The 16,316-nt window shown below is 47.4% G+C and overlaps 1 protein-coding gene across 1 annotated transcript in view; it reads left to right on the top strand.

Annotated features, from left to right (window-relative positions):
- BICDL1 (BICD family like cargo adaptor 1) overlaps positions 1-16,316 on the top strand; it is a 90,747-nt gene that overhangs the window by 54,218 nt on the left and 20,213 nt on the right. The window contains exons 6-7 of the mRNA XM_063144224.1: positions 5,962-6,108; positions 13,299-13,478. Of these exons, the coding sequence (XP_063000294.1) occupies positions 5,962-6,108; positions 13,299-13,478 (327 nt within the window). The remainder of the gene's footprint in view (positions 1-5,961; positions 6,109-13,298; positions 13,479-16,316) is intronic.

The raw sequence follows: 16,316 nt of genomic DNA, 5'->3' as shown, positions 1-16,316 counted from the left end.
GCAGGACATGGTGCAACAGCACCCTCCCACCCATGTTCCACGGCAGCTGGTGCACACAGGCTTACTGCCTCAAATACTGGTGGTAGCACATAGCCATCAGGGCTAGTAGCCATGAATAGCCTTCTCCTCCAGGAATTTATTTAACTACCTTTCAAAGCCATCAAAATGGGTGGCCATCACTACACCTTGTGGTAGTGAGTTCCATACTTTAACTATGGGCTGTGTGAAGAAGTCCTTCCTTTTATTTGAAAGTAGACTGATCAATTCCACAGATGGCGGCGGGGGGGGGGGAAACCCTGATAGTTTACTGGCTGTTTCATAGTGTGTGTGTGTGGGGGGGGGGACCCTGATTGTTTACTGGCTGTTTCATAGACATGTACAGCCGGTAGCCAAGTTTTCACCGTCATGTGTGCTTTGAGGAATGACAGCAAGTTCCTGGAGGTTGCACTTAGCCATCAGGGCTAGTAGCCGTTGATGGCCTTCTCCTTCAGGAATTTGTCCAATCCCCTTTTAAAGCCATCCAAATTGGTGGCCATCAGTACGTCTAGTGGTAGTGAATTCCATCGTTTGGCTCTGCACTGTGTGAAGAAGTCCTTCCTTTGATCTGTCCTGATGTTCAACGTAAGTCCTGTTTAGAGCAGACTCCATGAACTGAATGGGAGTTAGCCATGACCAACTTAAGTCCCGATCATTTCAATGGGTCTACTCTAAGGAGAACTTGCATTGGATTTTACTCTGAATTTCCAGTTGGATAGTCCTGACCTCCATGGTAAAATATGAGAGATGAAGATGTCCTTCTCTCTGCCCATTTTCTCTACACCGTGCATAATTTTATACACGTCCGTCGTCATCATCAGACCGGACTCACCTTTTTCTAGAGCTAAAAAGTTCCAAACGCACAATGCCAAATGATGAGTCAGACACAGTGTGCAGCTTGGCCCTAGGACCAATTTCGACCAAGCCTTTTGCCTGAGCTTTTGAAAGAAATCCTTCCGAAAACTTTGGGTGATTCAGTAAATCCCTGCCTGCACTTTGTATCACCCAACCTCTTCTCTGGCTCATCTATTTCATAAAATGTGTGCTTTTGTGGGGCCTTTTGACCTCCTGGTCTTGGAAACAGCTTCCAGGAAGCAAACTGTATATCTCAAAGGATTTGGAAGATAACTGGTGGACTGATATCTGTGTGCTAAAAGAACAGAAAAAGGGGAAGGGCCAGGATATGAAATGTTGAAAAGATGGGCAGAAAAAACCCTTCACGGACATTGGGTAACCTGGGAGTATCATAAGTGTTGTTTATTTTCCCCAACAGTTGCTAGAAAGTCTTCCACTGAATTTCTTCCTGGAAATGACTGCAGGATACTTACGGGATCTTTACTGGAAGGCATGGCTTGGAATTCTGTTTATGTCCACCTGTAGAGGCTGCCAAGGAATCTCCCCAGAAACATCAGTCTCAGAGTTTCCAAAATCCTCTTATTTATTTATTTATTTATTTATTTCATTTATATCCCGCCTTTTTTCCTCCAAGGAACCCAAGGCGGCGTACATAATCCTCCTCTCCACTTTATTCTCACAACAACAACCCTGTGAGGTAGGTTGGGCTGAGAGTCTGTGACTGGCCCAAAGTCACCCAGTGGGTTTCCATGGCCCAGAGGGGACTAGAACCCGGATCTCCCGACTCCCAGTCCAACACCTTAGCCACTACACCACACTGGCTCTCCAACCTCCTCTTTAAAAGGTGCTGACTTCATAGAATCATAGAAGAGTAGAGTTGGAAGGGGCCCATATTTCCCTCCTTTTGTAAAATAAGTTTTTTTATCAATGCAAAACAGTCCAACATTACAAAAATGTACAACTAGAACAGAAGTTAACGTAGAGAGTGTTTTCACATCTTTTATTTATTTATTGCATTTCTTTTTCGCCCAAGAGCCAGTTCACAAAAAACAAAACCCTAAAATGCAACATCGGAAGACATACAGTCAAAACTTTAAGAGCTTCCAACAGAATTAAACTCCAGTCAAAACAAAACAAAACCCAGCAGCGATGAAAACACCTACAAGTGTGACAAACACATTTCAAAACAAAACAGAAGGATGGGAAAAAAAATCTTGGAAAATAAAAAAAGGTTTTTATCTGACGCTGAAAAGTCCGTAGCCTCCACAAATCATAACCCAGGTTTAATTCTGGGAGAGAAAGATTTATGAAACGAACTGGGAGGCCAAACTATGCTTAACTATGCTTTAAAAAAACCAGATGTGGGGAGGATTTTACTCCCTCCCCAGACTGTGGCATGCAGGGAGGGTTCATAGAATCATAGAATAGCAGAGTTGGAAGGGGCCTACAAGGCCATCGAGTCCAACCCCCTGCTCAATGCAGGAATCCACCCTAAAGCATCCCTGACAGATGGTTGTCCAGCTGCCTCTTGAAGGCCTCTAGTGTGGGAGAGCCCACAACCTCCCTAGGTAGCTGGTTCCATTGTCGCACTGCTCTAACAGTCAGGAAGTTTTTCCTGATGTCCAGCTGGAATCTGGCTTCCTTTAACTTGAGCCCGTTATTCCGTGTCCTGCACTCTGGGAGGATCAAGAAGAGATCCTGGCCCTCCTCTGTGTGACAACCTTTTAAGTATTTGAAGAGTGCTATCATGTCTCCCCTCAATCTTCTCTTCTCCAGGCTAAACATGCCCAGTTCTTTCAGTCTCTCTTCATAGGGCTTTGTTTCTAGACCCCTGATCATCCTGGTTGCCCTCTTCTGAACACGCTCCAGCTTGTCTGCATCCTTGTGTGCAGACAAGCTGGAGTTGTGTGCATGGGCGCACAATCACCTATGCCTAATTAACCCCAGGAGGGAAGATCGCATTGGTCACAACTGAAACTCCCTCCTGGCGCTAATACCAGGTGGGGAGGGAGCAATGCTTGTTGCAACCATAACAGTGGGGAAAGGGTTAAAAAAAAACCCTCCCGCAGCAGCATTTAGCCTTAGGTCTATTTTGACCCTCTGGAAAGTTTATCCTCCAGCTTTCCCATGGAAGAGGATGGTGTTATCAGGAGACATTCCCTGCAGCTGAGAACAAAAAGTTTTCATGACCACTTGTTTACCGATTTTACCTTTGATCTTCCCCGCCACCTAGCTGCTTTATTTATCTATTTTTATTCATTGGGAATATTTTTAATTCCCCCCTTTATCTTATGATACCAGGGTGGTTTACGAAGTGTAATAAAAAGAGATTCTGAGATAGTACAGGGTGAAAACAAAACTATGGTGTCCAGTGCCATGAAAATGGCAGGAAATGCATAAAATGGGCAGCTTACTTAAACTAGATTAATAAGGCTAGTTTTTTGCATTTCTGTACCGCCCAATAGCCAACAGTGGCTCGCAACAGTTAAAACCGCCCGATACAACCACGTGACAAAACATAATACAGAACATTGAAAAGTTTAGAACCACAATATAAAACCAAAGTAAAAAACCAGCCCCACTAGAGATATAAAAATGGAGCAACAGACTTAAAAAGAACAAAAGCTGAAGAACTAAAATGCCTGAGAGGATATGGGTGCAATCCTACACATGTTTAGACAGAAAAAAGTCCTACAACTCACAGCATTCCCCAGCCAGCCAACCAAAGAAGGCCCTGTACTTAGTACCCATCCAACTTGCCTCATTCAATGGGGGCACCCAGGCGAGGGTCTCTGAAGATGATCCTAAGGTCTAGACAGGTATATATGGGAAGAGATGATCCTTCAGGTAATCTTGTCCCAAGCTGTTTAGTGATTGAGCATCATTAGTTTAGATGGCTTTACCCAATGGGACTGGACCAAATTCATGGTGGATAACTTTTTCCCCCCCCAGACCGTGTGTCCCCTTTTCCATTTCTTTTTTACTGAGGTTCCCAAGATGGTTTAGAATGTGAATAAACTGCTGTTATTCCACTGGCACAACCTTGAAATGTGACAGTACTTCTTCACACAGTGCATAGTTAAATTATGGAACTCAATACCACAAGATGTGGTGATGGCCACCAATCTGGATGCCTTCAGAAGGGCGTTGGATAAATTCCTGGAGGCAAAGGCTCTCAGTGGCTACTAGCCCTGATGGTTGTGTGCTATCTCCAGTATTCAAGGCAATAAGCTGGTGTGCCCCAGTTGCTGGGGAACATGGGTGGGAGGGTGCTGTTGCACCATGTCCTGCTTGTTCATCCCTGGCCGATGGCTGGTGGGCCACTGTGTGAACAGAGTGCTGGACTAGATGGACCCTTGGTCTGATCCAGCAGGGCTCTTCTTATGTTCTTATGACAGATTGTCAAACAAATCAACACTGAGAAGTCTGCTGATGTTTATGGGCCACGATAGCTAAATGGTGCCCCCATGTACGAAAGCAGTATACCTCTGAATTCCAGATATTGGGGAGCAAGAGAGGAAAGCCACCATTGTTGGGGCCCACTTGTGAGCTCCCAGAGGCAACTTGGTGGCTGCTGGCTGTGATGAACCTTAGCCTGATCCTGCAAGACCATTGCATTTACCTAGTGTCAAGGGTAGGCGTGGTTGAGCTCCTGTCAAGGGCCCACACCCCAGCAGTGGCCCATAGAGTAATCCCTTCTCCTGGACTTGCTGCTCTTCTTCCACCGTTGCAACCTGCTTGTTTGCCTGCCTCTCGCTCTGAACCAGGTAACCAGGGTGGTGAGGAGGAGGACCAGGAGACGCCACTGCTGACTTCATAGAATCATAAAAGAGTAGAGTTGGAAGGGGCCTAGAAGGCCATCGAGTCCAACCCCCTGCTCCATGCAGGAATCCACCTTAAAGAGATGGGCTTCATGGGTTTTTATGCCTGTCAAGCAAGTGAGTGGTAGCAATGATGAGAAAGAGGAGGAGGAGGAGCTGGTGACAATGGAAGCAAGAAGGTGGACTCGCCAAGGGAAAGGTCCCATGGAGGGTGTCTTGCCCAAGAACCTTCCAAAACGCGGAGCTAGTGTGGTGTAGTGGCTAGAGTGTCGCACTGAGAGTTGGGAGATCTGGGTTCTAGTCTAGCTCACTGGATGACTTTGGGCCAGTCATGGACTCTAAGCCTAACCTACCTCACAGGGTTAGAATCATAGAATCGTAGAATAGTAGAGTTGGAAGGGGCCTACAAGGCCATTGAGTCCAACCCCCTGCTCCATGCAGGAATCCACCCTAAAGCATCCCTGACAGAGGGCTGTCCAGCTGCCTCTTGAAGGCCTCTAGTGTGGGAGAGCCCACAACCTCCCTAGGTAACTGGTCCCACTGTCGTACTGAGTTCCATGAGGTTACTCCCAGGGAAGCGAACAAGCAGGTTGTTGTTGCTGTGAGGATAAAATGGAGAGGAGGAGGACTAGGTATGTCACCTTGGGTTCCTTGGAAGAAAGAAGGCGGGACATACATAAATAAAAAACTGAAGCCCAGAGCCAGCACTGTTTTTTCCCAATCCCCCGTGATATGCGGGGAATATCCAAGGCCAGGGAAGACTGTCTTGGATATTCCCCAGGTTTGCCTCGAAGGGCTGGTGTGGGAATCGGTTGCGTAAACGGTTGTATTTTGATGTGCAAGAAAGGGGGATTGCTTGAACCGGGCCGGCAGAGGGGACGGGCGTCCTTTCTTGGTGCTGGTTGGGCATGTGTGTGTGTGTGTCTCTGTGTGTGTTTATCTCTTGGGAATTCCAGAGAACGCAGAGATCTGGCTTTTTCTCCTTCCCTCCCTCTCCTTTGCTTGGCAACACACATTCCAGCTCTCTAGAGTTTAAATTCCTCCCACTCTGCAGGCAAGTTTCTGGAAAGGTGGGGGGGAGGGGCTCTCTCCATTGCACGCCAAGCCGTACCAACCCCTGCCCCAGGTGTAAGCCTCCTTGCGCCGAAGCCTGCACCTTCTGCTCTCCCTGGGGAGAGTCCTGGGTTCCTCTCCGGGCTGAGGAACCCCAACTTTGGAGCTGACTTGGGGCGTCCTCCTCCCTTTCCAGATTAAGATGCTTACAGATCGGAAGCAGGAGCTGGAGCGTCGCCTGAGTGCCATGACGGAGGAAAATCATCTCCTCCAAGGGACGGTGGAGGAGCTTCAAGACCGAGTGTTGATCTTGGAGCGGCAAAGCCACGAGAAAGACGTGCAGGTAAGGGGGGGACCGGCCGGAACTCCCGACGGGAAGGGGGAAGCGTTTGGAGGAAGCGTTTGGAGCAGGGCTGCCCGAGCGCCATTTCGGAAAAGAGGAAGGCAAGCAGAGCTGTGGAGTTCCCACACCCGGCACAGTGGGGTACCACGGAGCAGCATCCTCTAAGGCTGCGATCCTGTGCCCGCTTCCCTGAGAGTAACCTCATGGAACTCAATGGGGCTGGCTTTTGTGTAAGGATGTTGAGGATTGCGCTGTAAAAGCCTCATTGCGCATTTATATACCTAAAAAACAAACAAATCCCGCAACCCACCAAAACGAAACACCAACAAGATTGCGGCTGCAACGAAGACTGCTTGGGGGAAATAAAATTGATCCATGGATCCTGCAGGGAACGTTTGGGGGAAGCTGGGATGGACTGGGTTTGAGCTGTTGAGTGGCCAGCCCGGGTTTGCTGGCGTGTCACGTGTGAAAAAGCTCTTTGTGAACTGGCTTTCAAAACCTTGATCAGATTTGAGGAGTGACGGCAGATGACGTACCGCGAAAGAGAGCTTGTTGACCTCTGGCGATCTCGCCCCACCGTGCCCATGTGCAACCACAGGGTGGTGTGCTTGAGCGCATTCTAAGGCAGGCCCTGTTTGGCCAGCATCCGTGACAGCACACCTGCCAATTCTGGCTCTTTCCTCAGAACCTATGGGGCTGACTCATGGAAAAATGGAAGTTGTGATTTATAGGCCTTGTTCTCAAACATGGTTACAGGCCACTTGTGTGAACTATTGGGCAAGCTGCAGAATTGGCACGTGTAAGAGTTTTTATACGCGAGGATAATAATCGGTGGTTAATCCTCTGTACATACTTTGTTTCATCGCAGGACCGAGATCCAAGTGCTACACGAGGAGCGTTTCCTGTCACTGCCTGAAAAAAGGCAGTGGCCCCGTTCAGAAGACACCTTAAACCACAGCTTTAACCATGGTGGTTAAGCCAGAAAGCCAGGCCGTGTTCAGAAGACACCTTAAACCATGGCTTTAACCATGGCGTAACCACCATGGTTAAAGCCGTGGTTTAAGGTGTCTTCTCAACATGGCCTGGCTTTCTGGCTTAACCACCATGGTTAAAACCATGGTTTAAGGTGTCTTCTGAACACAGCCTGGCTTTCTGGCTTAACCACCATGGTTAAAGCCATGGTTTAAGGTGTCTTCTGAACACAGCCTGGCTTTCTGGCTTAACCACCATGGTTAAAGCCGTGGTTTAAGGTGTCTTCTGAACACAGCCTGGCTTTCTGGCTTAACCACCATGGTTAAAGCCGTGGTTTAAGGTGTCTTCTCAACATGGCCTGGCTTTCTGGCTTAACCACCATGGTTAAAACCATGGTTTAAGGTGTCTTCTGAACACAGCCTGGCTTTCTGGCTTAACCACCATGGTTAAAGCCATGGTTTAAGGTGTCTTCTGAACACAGCCTGGCTTTCTGGCTTAACCACCATGGTTAAAGCCGTGGTTTAAGGTGTCTTCTGAACACAGCCTGGCTTTCTGGCTTAACCACCATGGTTAAAGCCGTGGTTTAAGGTGTCTTCTGAACACAGCCTGGCTTTCTGGCTTAACCACCATGGTTAAAGCCATGGTTTAAGGTGTCTTCTGAACACAGCCTGGCTTTCTGGCTTAACCACCATGGTTAAAGCCGTGGTTTAAGGTGTCTTCTGAACACAGCCTGGCTTTCTGGCTTAACCACCATGGTTAAAGCCATGGTTTAAGGTGTCTTCTGAACACAGCCTGGCTTTCTGGCTTAACCACCATGGTTAAAGCCGTGGTTTAAGGTGTCTTCTGAACACAGCCTGGCTTTCTGGCTTAACCACCATGGTTAAAGCCATGGTTTAAGGTGTCTTCTGAACACAGCCTGGCTTTCTGGCTTAACCACCATGGTTAAAGCCGTGGTTTAAGGTGTCTTCTGAACACAGCCTGGCTTTCTGGCTTAACCACCATGGTTAAAGCCGTGGTTTAAGGTGTCTTCTGAACACAGCCTGGCTTTCTGGCTTAACCACCATGGTTAAAGCCGTGGTTTAAGGTGTCTTCTGAACACAGCCTGGCTTTCTGGTTTAACCACCATGGTTAAAGCCGTGGTTTAAGGTGTCTTCTGAACATGGCCTGGCTTTCTGGCTTAACCACCATGGTTAAAGCTGTAGTTTAAGGTGTCTTCTGAACACGGCCTGGCTTTCTGGTGTAACCACCATGGTTAAAGCCGTGGTTTAAGGTGTCTTCTGAACACGGCCTGGCTTTCTGGCTTAATCACCATGGTTAAAGCCGTGGTTTAAGGTGTCTTCTGAATGGGGCCAGTGTAGGCACCTGGCGAGCCTCTTTAGGGGAGGGCATGTTGGCAAGGGCTTCTGGGAGTTGAAGTCAAAAACATCTGGAGGTCTACTTTCTGCCCACGCCTGTCTCTCAGTCAAAGGGCCAAAGTCAATTTTGGAGAAGGTCTAGGGAACCACATTCCAGTGGTGGGTGGGCCCAAAGACAAAGGGGGCGGGGCTAAAATCTCAAAAACATATATGCCAGCAGGTTGTAGCTTAAAGCGCTTCCTGCCAGCAACTAGGCCTTCAGAGAGGCATTTCAGCCTTTTAGAATGGGGGAAAACTGCACAAAAGCTGGCAGAGCAAGATATCAGTGTCGTAAATCACCAGTGTTGTGAGATAAGCAGTCAATAAACAGTCCGTGGTCGTATTTCAAAAGTATCCGTCAGAAGCCAAGTCAAACAATGCCTGGTTCGGGAACGTGCAGAAGAGTCATCGAAGTCCTTTCCAGAGTCGGGTTACGTTCAGGCAAGGTCAAGGAGCTGGTATGCAAGTGACAAGGACGGAGTACCAAACGCAACATTTGCTTCCAGCAGCCGCTCAGTGCCTCTGGCTTACCTTCTACCGCAGCCTTCCTCAACCTGGGGCGCTCCAGATGTGTTGGACTACAACTCCCAGAATGCCCCAGCGCCCCAGGTTGAGGAAGGCTGTCTACCGGGATGGTGGTGATTAGGGACTGAAGTCAGCTGCGTTGGCCTGCAGCTAGCTTCTGCCTGCTCCTGTAGAGGGCCCCTCCCCAACCACTCCCAAGCTCAGCTGTTCCTCCTTCCTGCTCTATCCCAAACTGAGGCACAACAGCGTTGGGGCCAAGGGAAGGGGGTGTGGTCTTCTGGGGAACCTCAAAGGGCCAGATTTAGCCCCCGGGCCTAAGGTTCCCCACCTCTGATCTAACAGCTTGTACTGTCAGCAGCCTTATTTGTAGAGGGGTGTGTGTTCTTGCTGCTATTGTTCATCAACACAGCACAGACAGAGTTAATATTAATCAAAGCAGGAAAAAAACAGTTAAAAAATATTGATCAATAAAATTAAATAAACCGCAATAAGCAAGAAAGGAGAATTAGGGATCCATAAAATGCCCAGTGGAAGAGATGAGGCCCTGTTTGCCACCAGGTGACAGAAATGGGGGGAACCAAAGCCACTCTCGAGGGAGGGAATTCCAAAGCTTGGGTGCTGCTGCAGAGAAGGCCCCGTCTCCGTGCATTTACCAGCCAAAAGGCAGGACACAGCAGAAGTCTGCTCCAAAGAACTCTGTCACGTGTATCCCTATTGCGTAGGGTGACCCTATGAAAAGGAGGACAGGGCTCCTGTATCTTTAACAGTTGCATAGAAAAGAGAATTTCAGCAGGTGTCATTTGTATATATGGAGAACCTGGTGAAATTCCCTCTTCATCACCACAGTTAAAGTGCAGGAGCTATACTAGAGTAACCAGATTTAAATGAGGGCAGGGCACCTGCAGCTTTAACTGTTGTGATGAAGAGGAAATTTCACCAGGTTCCCCATATATACAAATGACACCTGCTGAAATTTCCTTTTCAATACAACTGTTAAGGATACAGGAGCCCAGTCCTCCTTTGCATAGGGTCACCCTTCACTAGCTACACCAGGCTTGTGAATGGCCACTGGACTTGTCACTTATGGTAAACAAGAATTACCAGGTATTTTGGTTTCTCTCTGTCCCTTGCCCCAACCAACCTACCAAACTTTACACTCCAGATATAAAATACCAAATGCATGTATGAGCAGGCAGGCAGCAGCTGCCGAAATTCATTTGTATGCAGGTGTCATTTGTATGCATGCAGCACCTGGTGAAATTCCCTTTTCTATGCAACTGTTAAGGATACAGGAGCCCTGTCCTCCTTTGTATATGGTCACCCTACTATTGCGCATGTGTTCTGAAGCATGCATGTTTTATGTTTTTAGTAGGTCTATATAGTATGTGCCAACTATACTGCCAGGAACAATCATTGCCTGGCCGGCCCCCTTCAGGGGAGGGCATTCTGTAACCGGCTCCATTGGATGGTGGTGTGTGGGAGAAAGCTTTGTGTTTGAGTTATGCAAGTTCTGTCTGCGGCGTCCGTATCTGTGATGTCCCATTGATGCACCACTTGGAGTTGCTAAAGTCCTGGTGCGTATGCAGAAATAACTAAATGGCTTGGGCTACCTAACAGCCTCGTGTGGCGCAGAGCGGTAAAGCAGCAGTTTCTGGAGCTGAAACTCTCCCCACGGCCTGAGTTCGATCCCAGCGGAAGCTGGTTTCAGGCAGCCGGCTCGGGTCGACTCAGCCTTCCATCCTCCCGAGGTTGGTAAAATGAGTACCCAGCTAGCTGGGGGAAAGGTAATCACGGCTGGGGAAGGCAACGGCAAACCACCCCGCTAAAAGGCCTGCCAAGAAAACGTCAGCAAAAGCTGGCGTCCCTCCAAGAGCCAGCAATGACTCAGTGCTTGCACGAGAGGTTCCTTTCCTTTCCTTGGGCTACCTGCTGTCACAACAGCCTGGCCAGAACACTGGGGTTCTCTTCTGGGTCCCTCCAGTGTCTCAAGCTAGGCGGGTGGTGAATAGGGGTAAGGACCTTTTTAGTCACGGCGCCCCACCTGCGGAACGGCCTTCCCAGGCGTTTTTGCTCAGCGCCAGCCATGATATTAATTCCACTCTCGCAATCCTGTACGTCGCACAGGCCAGCTTTTAACTCTGGCTTCGTCTGATTTGCTGCAGCACTTTTATTGCTGCCTCGATTTGTCTCGTGTCTTATGTGTGTTGCTTCTCCGCCATAGAAGTTTTGTGGAAGGGCAGCCTAGGAATCCCTTAAATAAATGAAATTTAATTTAAACGCGAGGCCCAGAGGCAGAGTTTCCATCTGGGTCCAAGGTTCCTGATGGCCTGTGCTGCTACCCATCCTTCACAAATGAAGGATAACTCAGAGGGTGGCCACAGATGAAATGGTTCCTGGAGTCTGCAGTGCATTTCATTCCTCACATGTCAGCGCAGCCCACGCCTTCCTTGGGAACTGATAAAAGGCCTGGCTTGGTTTTCTGCCATCTTCTGCCGTTTTCTTTTTAATTCATTTTGCCGATAGGGTATGCTGTCACTCTCCCTCCCTCTCAGCCCTGTGCAGTTCAATGTACCGCAGATAAACAGTAATCCAGATCTTGGAAACCTTGCGTAGTTCAATAATAAGGTTATCAAGGTATAGCCAGTGGAGGCTGGTGGCTCTGATGTCAGTGGGGTGGTGAATCCGCTCTGGGTTTCAGTCCGAACCAGTCAGAATTCTAAAGGAGCTCTCCAAGGTGTTTATTTTGTTGTTTATTCATTCAGTCGCTTCCGACTCTTCGTGACTTCATGGACCAGCCCACGCCAGAGCTTTCTGTCGGCTGTCGCCACCCCTAGCTCCCCCAAGGTCAAGTCTGTCACCTCCAGAATCTAATCCATCCATCTTGCCCTTGGTCGGCCCCTCTTCCTTTTGCCTTCCACTTTCCCTAGCATCAGCCTCTTCTCCAGGGTATCCTGTCTTCTCATTATGTGGCCAAAGTACTTCAGTTTTGCCTTTAATACCATTCCCTCAAGTGAGCAGTCTGGCTTTATTTCCTGGAGTATGGACTGGTTGGATCTTCTTGCAGTCCAAGGCACTCTCAGAATTTTCCTCCAACACCACAGTTCAAAAGCATCTATCTCCCTTCGCTCGGCTTTCCTTATGGTCCAGCTCTCGCAGCCATAGGTTACTACGGGGAATACCATTGCTTTAACTATGCGGACCTTTGTTGTCAGTATGGTGTCTCTGCTCTTAACTATTTTATCAAGATTTGTCATTGCTCTCCTCCCAAGAAGTAAACGTCTTCTGATTTCCTGGCTGCAGTCAGCGTCTGCAGTAATCTTTGCGCCCAGAAATACAAAGTCTGTCACTGCCTCCACGTTTTCTCCCTCTATTTGCCAGTTATCAATCAAGCTGGTTGCCATAATCTTGGGTTTTTTTGAGGTTTAACTGCAACCCAGCTTTTGCACTTTCTTCTTTCACCTTCGTCACAAGGCTCCTCAGCTTCTCCTCGCTTTCAGCCATCAAAGTGGTGTCATCTGCATATCTGAGGTTGTTAATGTTTCTTCCTGCGATTTTAACTCCAGCCTTGGATTCGTCAAGCCCAGCACGTCGCATGATGTGTTCTGCATACAAGTTGAATAGGTAAGGTGAGAGTATACATCCCTGCCGTACTCCTTTCCCAATCTTAAACCAGTCCGTTGTTCCGTGGTCTGTTCATACCGTTGCTACTTGTTCATTATACAGATTCCTCAGGAGGCAGACAAGATGACTTGGTATCCCCATACTACCAAGAACTTGCCACAGTTTGTTATGATCCACACAGTCAAAGGCTTTAGAATAGTTGATAAAACAGAAATAGATGTTTTTCTGGAACTCCCTGGCTTTCTCCATTATCCAGCGGATATTGGCAATTTGGTCTCTAGTTCCTCTGCCTTTTCTAAACCCAGCTTGTACATCTGGCAATTCTCGCTCCATGAATTGCTGGAGTCTACCTTGCAGGATCTTGAACATTACCTTGCTGGCATGTGAAATAAAGTGCTTTACAGTTAGATAATTTTAGACTCTGGACTTCGGGGCTTTTACGTCCCTGCTTGTAACTTCATTTTTTTTATTTACTAAGTGAGCCCATACCTGCATTTGCCGGGGTGTATGTGTGTGTCCTCTGTTCATTCTTCTCCCTGTGTTCCTGGATGCCCTTCCCCCTTGTCCCTCTGGTCTCTGGGCATGAATTCCAAGCAGATCTCAGCCTCGGGCATTTATTATCTTTTGCTAACTTTCCCTCTCTCATTCTGGCTTATTTCTAATTATTTCCCGCGGCAGTTGCATCAGAGCCAACTGGAACTTCAGGAGGTGAGGCTGTCTTACCGGCAGCTGCAGCTCAAGATGGAAGAACTCAGTGAAGAAAGAAGCCTCCAGCATTTCAACTCCACCAGCACGTCCTTGCTATCCGAGATTGAACAGAGCATGGAGGCTGAGGAGCTGGAGCAAGAGAGAGAACAGGTATTAAATGTTCTGGCTTCAGGAGGACTAGGTGGAATACAGGTGTGCATGTGCCTGTATGAGTGGCATGTATTTACGTATTTCATAGAATCCTAGGGTAGTAGAGTTGGAAGGGCCATCGCGTCCAACCCCCTGCTCAATGCAGGAATCCACCTTAAAGCATCCCTGACAGATGGTTGTCCAGCTGCCTCCTGAATGCCTCTAGGGTGGGGGAGTCCACAGCCTCCCTAGGTCATTGGTTCCATTGTCGTACCGCTCTAACAGTCAGGACGTTTTTCATGTAGTGGCTAAAAGACTGAGTGATGAACTGTGTACAGTGTTGCAGGGGAGGCACGGTGCTGGGACTTTGCAGAGGTGAAACACTGGCTAGAACTATTTTGTGGATAGAGAATCATAGAGTTGGAAGGGACTAATAAGGCCATCGAGTCTAACCCCCTGCTCAATGCAGGGACCCACCTTAAAGCATCCCTGACAGATAGTTGTCCAGCTGCCTCTTGAAGGCTTCTAGGGTGGGGGAGCCCACAACCTCCCTAGGTTATTGGTTCCATTATCATACTGCTCTAACAGTCAGGACGTTTTTCCTGATGTCCAGCCGGAATCTGGCTTCCTGTAACTTTAGCTGCTCTATAACAGGGTTGAGCCACACATTGGCTTTGGATCACATGCCACCCCCTGGCCTTTTTGGCAGCCCCCCTGTTGTTGTATTATTATTATTATTATTATTATTATTATTATTATTATTATTATTATTATTATTATTATTATTTTATATAGCACCATCAATGTACATGGTGCTGTACTTAGTAAAACAATAAAACAGCAACGCCCCACCACATAGGCTTACTTTCTAATAAAATCATAATAAAACAATAACAAAGGGAAGAAAATGCACCAGACAGGCACAGGGGACCATCAAACTAACAGTGCAAAAGTAAGATCAAAGTCAAGTTATAAAAGCTTTAGAAAAAAGAAAAGTTTTCAGCTGAGCTTTAAAAAACGTAATTGGACTCGTGGTCCGCAAAGGCTCCGGAAGAGAATTCCAGGCAATAAGGGGCAGCGAGAGAAAATGGACGAAGCCGAGCAAGAGAAGTAGAGGCCCTTGGGCGGGTGAGAAACATGGCATTCGATGAGCGAAGCACACGAGCGGGGCAATAGTGTGAGGTGAGGGAAGAAAGGTAGGAATGAGATAGACTGTGACAAGCTTTGAAAGTCAACAGGAGAAGCTTATGTCGGATTCTGAGGTGAATTGGAAGCCAATGAAGGGATTTCAGGAGTGGAGTGACATGGTCAGAGCGATGAGCCAAGAAGATGATCTTAGCAGCAGGGTGGTGAATAGAGACCAATGAACTGACGTGAGAAGAAGGAAGGCCAGTCAGGAGAAGGTTACAATAGCCCAGCCGCTGGGGCAGGGTAGAAAAATGTTGCCACCCAAATTTGCCAGCACAACAGCCCCAAATTGCTGGTTTGGAAGAAAAATCAGCCCTTTTTTCTGTTGCACCCCTGAATTTTTGCAGCAGGGAGGGGGGAGGCGTTGGGGTGTGGTGGGTTCCAGAGCAGGGAAATTCGCCCCCAGAGACCTCTGGAACGTTCTCTGGCAACTTAACGAGTCATTAACATCACAGCCACTGATGGGGAAGGAAACTAACATGTTTAGCTCTAAACATGTTTTGAAATTACTCTGTTGTTAGCCTATCTTTCATATATATATATAAATAAATGAATATAGGTGTGAGTGGGTGTGGTGGGTGTGGGTGTGGGTGTATCTCAAATTCAAATATAGGTCAAGTAACAGCTCACTGTAAAATCTAAGCACAAATCATAGTGCAAAGGTTAAATCAGGTTCCCTTATAAAATGAAAATCGTCTTTTAGGGGCTAAAACATATCATATTGCCACTGTGAATGTGAGGGACTGAGATATCTTTAAGCCGTAAACCAACTTGCAATGGATTTTAAAAGGCCTATCAAAATTTTAAAAGACCGATCAAAATAAATAATGACTTTATGGTAACGGATGGCGGCATGCAATTGGACTAAGTATAGGACGATAGGGAGTTCAAATTGAAGTGATAAAATGTCATAGTTGATGTTGACAAACAAACAGTCAACAGAAGACAGAAAATCTAAAGTATTCTAATTTCAAATGGAGGGGAGGGGGGAATCACATTCAATTTTTCAGTGGCGCAAATGGAATTATTACCAAACTTTGAATATTTGCAGTTATTCATTCCAGCTCTGGAACGTAGCCTTCTGCTTCAGTGGATTCTGGGAGCTTTTTCAATCCTGCATGTTTTGAATTATTCATTTTTGCACAATTCTGCATTTTTAAAATTATTTTTATTCCCCCCGCCCCCATGCAGGACATTGGGTGAGCAAGATGCTGTGCTGGACATTGAAGTCCTACTCTCAACCACTGGAAAATTGTAGACAACCCTCTGTTTCACGGATGATGTTTTTGTAGGCATCACCCTCTACGTTCCATTAATTATTTGCAGCCGTGAAGGCTAGGAAATTGCTTTTTTTAAGAGAGAGAGAGAGAGAGAGCTGTGATATTCAGGAAACCAAATTATATACTGGGTTCACACAACACGCTAACCCACCATGGGCTATCATGTTGTCGGAAAGCAGCGTGCTTTCCGCAGGGTGGGTTAATGTGTTGTTTGAACGCAGCGCGTTGCCAGTAGGGTGACTTGTTTACCACGCAGCGTGGTCTATTTTTCTCAAACAAGCTACCTCGAGAACCCATGTTAGATTGTTCACGGTGGTTAACGAGCCACCCTGCAGAAAACGTGCTGCGTTTAAACAACGTGATAACCCACGGATCAACGACAACCCACACT

This window comes from Elgaria multicarinata, chromosome 18, assembly GCF_023053635.1.
Source record: "Elgaria multicarinata webbii isolate HBS135686 ecotype San Diego chromosome 18, rElgMul1.1.pri, whole genome shotgun sequence".
In the NCBI taxonomy this organism is placed as follows: domain Eukaryota; kingdom Metazoa; phylum Chordata; class Lepidosauria; order Squamata; family Anguidae; genus Elgaria; species Elgaria multicarinata.
The sequence above is the reverse complement of the archived record's forward strand: the minus strand, read 5'-3'. Positions and strand labels throughout refer to the sequence as shown.